The sequence below is a fragment of the Triticum aestivum genome, chromosome 7D (assembly GCF_018294505.1).
Source record: "Triticum aestivum cultivar Chinese Spring chromosome 7D, IWGSC CS RefSeq v2.1, whole genome shotgun sequence".
NCBI classification, from domain to species: domain Eukaryota; kingdom Viridiplantae; phylum Streptophyta; class Magnoliopsida; order Poales; family Poaceae; genus Triticum; species Triticum aestivum.
In genome coordinates this window covers 200,626,355-200,633,790 of record NC_057814.1, presented here as the reverse complement: position 1 = coordinate 200,633,790, position 7,436 = coordinate 200,626,355, and the positions used below count along the sequence as shown (strand labels likewise).

Below are 7,436 nucleotides of genomic sequence, written 5' to 3'. Positions count from 1 at the left end.
GAACGTAGAGCTTATCACACCCGATCATCATGTGGTGTCTCGGCACGAAGAACTGTCGCAACGGTGCATACTCAGGGAGAACATAAAGAGCTTTAATGGATTCATTAATATCAAGCTTGGGTGCAAAATTTTAGATTTAATATTTTCCACATCATGAATGATTCTATCCATGCTCCTAAACATATCATCAAGTTTACTCAAATTTTATTCTATCTAGTGTTGAAAACTTTTTGCGCACTAATAAATTCTTTGATATTACTTTCAAGATCATAGGGCATCCTATTATTATTATTATTATTATTATTATTATTATTATTATTACTATTACTATAAGAATTACCATAGGAATTGCCATAATTATTAGAGGAATTTCTAGGAAACGGGCTAGGATTAAAATTACATGTATAAGCATTGCTATTGAAATTGTTTTGCGAGAAAAAATTCACATCTATGGGATCACTATTTTTCTCAATCAAAGTAGACAATGGCACATCATTAGTATCAATATAGCACTTATACTAGCAACCATTTTCATAAGTGCATCTACTTTATCACTCAATGTACTAATTTCTTCAACAGAATTCACTTTTTACTAGTAGGAGTTCTTTCGGTATGCCATTCCGACTAATTTGTCATAATATTATCAAGCAATTTAGTAGTTTCTCCTATGTGTTTTCCATAAAAGTACCTCCTGCGGCGGAATCTAAAAGATTTCTAGAGACAAAGTTCAGTCCCGCATAAAAAATTTGTATGATCATCCACAAACTTAAACCATGAGTTGGGCAATTTCTTATCATTAATTTCATCCTCTCCCAAGATTAGGTAACATGTTCATGATCAAGTTACTTAAAATTCATAATTTAATTTCTAAGAGAAATAATTTTCGCGGGAGGAAAATACTTGGCAATAAAAGTGTCTTTACATCTATCCCAAGAATCAATACTATTATGTGGCAAAGATGAAAACCAAGTTTTAACGCGATCTCGAAGCGAGAACGGAAATGATTTAAATTTGAAAATATCATTATCCACATTTTTTATTTTGCATATCACACAATTCAATGAAAGTGTTAAGATGGGATGCGGCATCTTCATCAGGACTACAAGAAAAGTATTCTTTCATAACAAGATTTAGCAAATCGGCATTAATACCACAAGACTCCGCACTAGTGGCGGGAGGAGCAATCGGAGTACTAATAAAATCATTATTATTCATATTGGAAAAATCGCACAATTTTGTATTTTCTTTAGACATCATGACTAGGAAACAAGATAACAAGCAAGCAAAGAATCAAACACGAAAAAGGCAAACGAAAAATATTTTTGTATTTTTGTGAAAATGTTTTAGAAGTGGGGAGATGAAAACGAGAGGTAAATGGCAACTAATATAAATGCAAGGAGATGAGAGTTTATGCATACATACTTGATAGATGTTGATGATGTCTCCCCGACAATGGTGTCAGAAATTCTTCCTGCTACTTGTGAGCTGCGCTGGGATTTCCTCAAAGATGAGAGGATGATGCAATACAATAGAGATAAGTATTTCCCTCAGTTAAGAATTAAGGTTTTCAATCCAGTTGGAGAACCACGCAACACCTTGTGAACAGCACCTGCACACAAAATAATAAATACTTGCACCCAACGCGAACAAGGGGTTGTCAATATTGCAAGGATCAAATCTTGTATAGGTAGATGGATAAATAAAACACAAAATAAAATAAATAAAGAAAAATTGCAGCAATGTATTTTTGATTTTTGATATATGATAAAAATTGACCCAGGGGCCATAGTTTTCACTAGAGGCTTCTCTCTTGAAAATAGCATACAGTGTGTAAACAAATTACTGTTGGGCAATTGATAGAAAAGCAAATAACCATGACGATATCCATGGCAATGATCATGTATATAAGCATCACGTCTGAGACAAGTAGACCGACTCCTGCCTGCATCTACTACTATTACTCCACACATCGACCGCTATCCATCATGCATCTAGAGTATTAAGTTCATAAAGAACGGAGTAACGTCTTAAGCAAGATGACAGGATGTAGACAAAGTAAACTCACGCATGAATAAACCCATCTTTTTATCCTTAATAGCAACGAGACAATACGTGTCATGTCCTCTTTGTCACTGGAATTGAGCACCGCAAGATCGAACCCATTACAAAGCACATCTCCCATTGCAAGAAAAATCAATCTAGTTGGCCAACCAAATCAATAGATCAAAGAGAAATATGAAGCTATAATAATCATGCATAAAAGAGTTCAAAGAAGACTCAGATAATATTCATGGATAATCTAATCATAAACTCACAATTCATCGGATCTCAACAAACACACCGCAAAAAGTGATTACATTGAATAGATCTCCAAGAACATCGAGGAGAACATTGTACTCAAGATCAAAGAGAGAGAAGGAGCCATCTAGCTCATAGCTATGGACCCGTAGGTCTGAGGTAAACTACTCACACATCATCGAAAGGGCAACATGGTTGATGTAGAGCCCCTCCATGATTGATTCCCCCTCCGGCAGAGTACCGGAGAAGGCCTCCAGATGGGATCTCACGAGAACATAAAATTGCGGCGGCGGAAAAAGTATTTCGGGTGGCTCTCTGATGTCAGGGGAATATTTTAGAATTTATAGAGGCAGAATTAGGTCACGAGGTGCTATGAGGGGCCTACAAGCCTGGGGGCGCCCCTGGGGCGCGCCTCCCGAGTTTGTCGCTCCGTCATGACTCTTCAGATCTTCTTCCGAACCTTCTAGGGTCTCTTCTGGTCGGGAAAAAATTAATCCAAAGTTTTTTCTCCGTTTGGACTCTGTTTGATATTGATTTCCCGAAAAAGCCAAAAACAAGAAGAAAAAAAACAGCAGCTGGCACTGGGCACTAAGTTAATAGGTTAGTCCCGAAAAATAATATATAATTGTATAAAGTTGCATATAAAACATCCAAGATTGATACTATAATAGCATGCAATAATAAAAAATTATAGATACGTTGGAGACGTATCAGGGGTCCCACGGGCTGTAGGTGCCCTTGTACGCATCCACAGTCCTAGGGCGAGTATAAAGGGCGCCTAGGTCCTGTGGGGCCCACCTGGGGTGGGGCCAAGGCTCCAGGGCCTTCTGGTGTGCTGAAATTTCCCAAAGCATTTTTTTTCCTCAGACATTTTTCTGGGGATTTTCTAAACTTACGAAAACAGTAAAAAACCTGAAGTGACACTGGGCATTGATTAACATTTTAGTCCAATAAAATTCAATAAAAAGTATGCGCAAAGTGTATGTAATTAATAAAATATAGCATTAATCATAAAAAAATATCAATACGTTTGAGACGTATGAGCAGACAGACGGGACGTCACACATAGTCGTCTTGCGAGAGACACCTTTGTGTCTGTGTTGATGAGCAATCAACGCATCACCATCGGAGCTGACCATAGAGTAGAGGGAGATGGGTGGCAGCTTAGAAACACTTGCTGCTGCTTGATCTATTGATTCTTCAAATGAAAAACTTAATTTGGTTATGCATAGACAAAATCGGATGACATACTTGAGTACGTGAAAAAAAGCAATCGGTGAAGTTATTCCCTCCGTCCGGTGTTATAGGGCCGGTGAGGCACGAAGGAGCATCCCTTTTTATTATTGGACAATCAAAAAAAATCCCTATTTAAATGGACATAATTAACTGCACGGCCAATCAATTGACTGGCTAATTAATTATATTAATGGCTCGGTTCAAATTGATTTCAGCGAAAATATCCCAATTTAAATGGACCTAATTAACTACACATTTAGTTAAATATCTAGTTCATTAGTTGCACCGATGGTTTGATTTTCAAATTGATTCGACGCTCGGTTTTTAAACTGTTTTTGTATTAATGATTGTAGAGGTCAAAACGAACAACATAATACTCCCCATTAATAGTAGAGATTTACCCGCAATACCACAAATATAATCTGGGAGATCTAGGGGAGTCAAGGATTTCCAAGCGGACCCCGGCCCACCATTAGTCGCATCACACCTTTCCACAACCCATGTTTCGCAATCGGTCTGGTCCATATCAGTTATACTCCCTCCGTCCGGAAATACTTGTCGAAAAAATGAATACAAATGGATGTATCTAGAACTAAAATATATCTACATACATCCATTCCCGGGACAAGTATTTTCGGACGGAGAGAGTAGTTCACAATCCAAAAATTAGGTAAACTATTGTGCATGCTTAAGTATCTCGGTGTTGCCCATAGGGCTGAGTGTATGTGGTATATGTGATTGTGAGCTGATTGTATTGTGCTAAAAAAAGGTGGAATGTGTCCTAACTGTGCCTAACAGACGGAATCCACACCTTCCCTCCCATGGGCGTCCGAGCTGCCGAGCGACGGGGCAGTATCGAAGCAAGCAACCAATTGGATACCTTCCCACGTCCAAAGGACTGGTTCCACGATTCCACAAGTCCCTGTCCCGGCCGAACCACCATCAAGGAAAAATAATGAAACCAGAACATGACAACCCAATAATCCCCTGCTGTCCACGACGGGATTAGGTGCCAAGTCCAAATAATTGTTCACAGCTTGCAGTTGCGGACGAGTCAAAGCAAGGAATCGGGGAGGAAGGAAGGAAGCCAGCCGCCTCCCCCGTGCCAAACGAACAAAACGAATTATACTACTACTCGTTCCAGGAAGAGTCCAATCATCGCCTACATGTTACTGTCACCCCGGCCTGTATGTGCCACCGATCCAATAAGCTTTTTTAGAAGAGAACACAAAGTCGCGGTTCGGTGGCGGGGGTGGCGATCGGCCGGCCGATATATCGGGGGGCTTGGCCTCGTGGGTGTGCTCGTTTTGTTTGTTCTCTTGCGCTGTCCGGGGAATCGGTCGTGAGTGTGGCCGTGTGGTGTTTTGGGTTGGGTGATCTTCCATGGCGTCCACGGCGTACGCGCGCGGGTCCAAGCCGCCGGCCGGCCCCGGCGAGCGGAGGCAGCCGCGGCTGGCCAAGGAGCTGAGCAGGATCGAGCCTAAGAAGCTCGGGATTGGGCTCGTCGCCGGCTGCTGCCTCGCCCTCCTCACCTACATCTCCTTCGCCCGCCTCTTCGCCATCTACTCGCCGGTCTTCGGTGAGGACCTCCAATCCAGTTCTTCATCTTCACGCAGGAACCACTTCTTGGATGTTTGTTTGGTTTTGCAAGCTTGCTGATTGAAAAAAATTGTCGCTGCAGAGAGCACGTCCATGGTGATGAAGAACGCGCCGCCTGCGTCGACGGCGGTGCCCAGTATGGAGGAGGCCGTGCCGGTCCAGAAGAAGATCGAAGTCGAGGGCGGGGAAGATCTCGCTGGAGGCGCCACGGAGCCGAAAGAGCCCGGCTTTCCAGAAGAAACAAAGATCGAAGAAAAGGAGGAGGAGATCCCAGCGGAGACAAAAAGCACCCAAAAAGAGGAGACCGCCGTAACGAAGCCAGGTGAGTTCTTTTCCATTTCTTTCTGTCTCTACCTCAATCCGGGATCTTCAAATGAAATGAAAACATAGATCTTGCCTTTAGTAGATGATGATTTCCCAAAGAGCTTAGCTTTAATCCCCTCTTCCATGATGTACTACTAATTTAGTTCATTCCCAAATAGTACACTACTTCGTACTTAGTCTTAACTCTGAACTTAGCTTTAATCCCCTCTTCCATGGTATACTAATCTAGTTCATTTTACGAATAGTACTTCGTATACTTAGTCTGAACTTATGATCCGTATTTTGGTCAGAAGATGGTGGCGATAAAACGGAAGAGGCCAAGGCCAAGATCACCTGCGACGAGAACGCCGTGGACGAGGGCTTCCCCTACGCGCGCCCCTCCGTGTGCGAGCTCACCGGCGACGTCCGTGTCAGCCCCAAGGAGAAGACCATGTTCTTCGTCAACCCGTCCGGCGCCGGCCCCTTGGACGACAACGGGGAGAAGAAGATCCGCCCCTACGCCCGCAAGGACACCTTCCTGCTCCCGGGCGTCGTGGAGGTCACCATCAAGTCCGTCGCGTCGCCCGTGTCCGCGCCCGCGTGCGCCCGCCGCCACGACGTCCCCGCGGTGGTCTTCTCCACGGCCGGCTACACCGACAACTTCTTCCACGACAACACGGACGTCATGATCCCGCTCTTCCTCTCCACGGCGCACTTCGCCGGCGAGGTGCAGCTCCTCATCACCAACTACAAGCCATGGTGGGTGGCCAAGTTCGCGCCGCTGCTCAAGAAGCTGTCCAACTACGAGGTGATCAACTTCGAGAAGGAGGAGGAGGTGCACTGCTTCCCCGGCGGGCAGCTCGGGCTGTACCGCGACCGCGACCTCATCATCGGCCCGCACCCGACCCGCAACCCGCGCAACCTCACCATGGTGGACTACAACCGGTTCCTCCGCCGCGCCTTCGGCCTGCCGCGGGACGCCCCCGCGGTGCTCGGCGAGAAGATGGCCGTCAGGCCCAAGATGCTCATGATCGAGCGCAAGGGCACGCGCAAGCTGCTCAACCTGCGCGCCGTCCAGGCCCTCTGCGAGGAGCTCGGGTTCGAGGTGACCGTGGCGGAGGCCGGCGCGGACGTGCGCGCCTTCGCCGAGACGGTGAACGCCGCCGACGTGCTCCTGGCGGTGCACGGCGCCGGGCTGACCAACCAGATCTTCCTGCCCACGGGCGCCGTGCTGGTGCAGATCGTGCCGTGGGGCAAGATGGACTGGATGGCCACAAACTTCTACGGCCAGCCGGCGCGCGACATGCAGCTCCGGTACGTCGAGTACTACGTGTCCGAGGAGGAGACGACGCTCAAGGACAAGTACTCCCGCGACCACTACGTGTTCAAGAACCCCATGCAGATCCACGCGGGGGGATGGCCGGCGCTCGCGGAGATCGTCATGAAGCAGGATGTCATGGTGAATGTCACCAGATTCAAGCCGTTCCTCCTCAAGGCGCTCGACCAGCTGCAGGATTGATTAATTAGAGCGTTTGTCTGGGTTGTTTCGTTTGGTTGGAGTATAGCTGATGATCGAGTTTCATTTTGTAAGTTCAGTCAAAGTTAATTGATTCCATTTCTGTTGTATACTACAGAAGACGAGTTACTACATTGCTGGCCAGAGCACTCAAGATGTAGTACGTGTACTGAAGAGCATATATACATACGGATGAAACTGTCGCTTTTGTCTCTGAATGAGTAAAGTATTGCAATTGTCTTAGCCTTGTCACGCCGATCAAAGACTGCAATATTTAGTCGAGTGTTGACAGCGAGCTGTCCACTCGTACGTTTCGGACCAAGCACGTTTTGCTCCAATCGGGGTGCCGCAATCTCGAGAGACGACACATAGCCCAACTGGATACCCGGCGAATAAAAAGCAGCTGGATATAAAGTTGTGCAACTAATGCATCAATCAATCAACGGATGATTGCACATCGTTGATACAGTGAGGAAATGGTGAC

General features: G+C 45.5%; 1 protein-coding gene across 2 annotated transcripts; it reads left to right on the top strand.

Moving 5' to 3' along the window:
- Positions 1–4,638: 4,638 nt before the first annotated feature.
- On the top strand, positions 4,639–7,195 carry LOC123167442 (beta-1,2-xylosyltransferease XAX1). Of its 2 annotated transcripts, none has more exons than XM_044585286.1 (3): positions 4,639–5,113; positions 5,216–5,455; positions 5,748–7,195. In XM_044585286.1, exons 1-3 carry the CDS (start codon positions 4,918–4,920, stop codon positions 6,953–6,955), a joined length of 1,644 nt encoding a protein of 547 aa, XP_044441221.1. In that variant the 5' UTR covers positions 4,639–4,917; the 3' UTR covers positions 6,956–7,195. The 2 variants fall into 2 exon arrangements, with proteins under 2 accessions (XP_044441221.1, XP_044441222.1); XM_044585287.1 differs by having other exon boundaries at positions 4,672–5,113; positions 5,751–7,195.
- Positions 7,196–7,436: the final 241 nt, after the last annotated feature.

Excerpts from the sequence above, each read along its gene's own strand:
- LOC123167442 (XM_044585286.1), top strand. The coding sequence starts at position 4,918 with ATGGCGTCCACGGCGTACGCGCGCGGGTCCAAGCCGCCGGCCGGCCCC. Across the intron at positions 5,114-5,215 it reads CATCTACTCGCCGGTCTTCG|AGAGCACGTCCATGGTGATG; the intron begins GTGAGGACCTCC and ends TTGTCGCTGCAG. Across the intron at positions 5,456-5,747 it reads GACCGCCGTAACGAAGCCAG|AAGATGGTGGCGATAAAACG; the intron begins GTGAGTTCTTTT and ends TATTTTGGTCAG.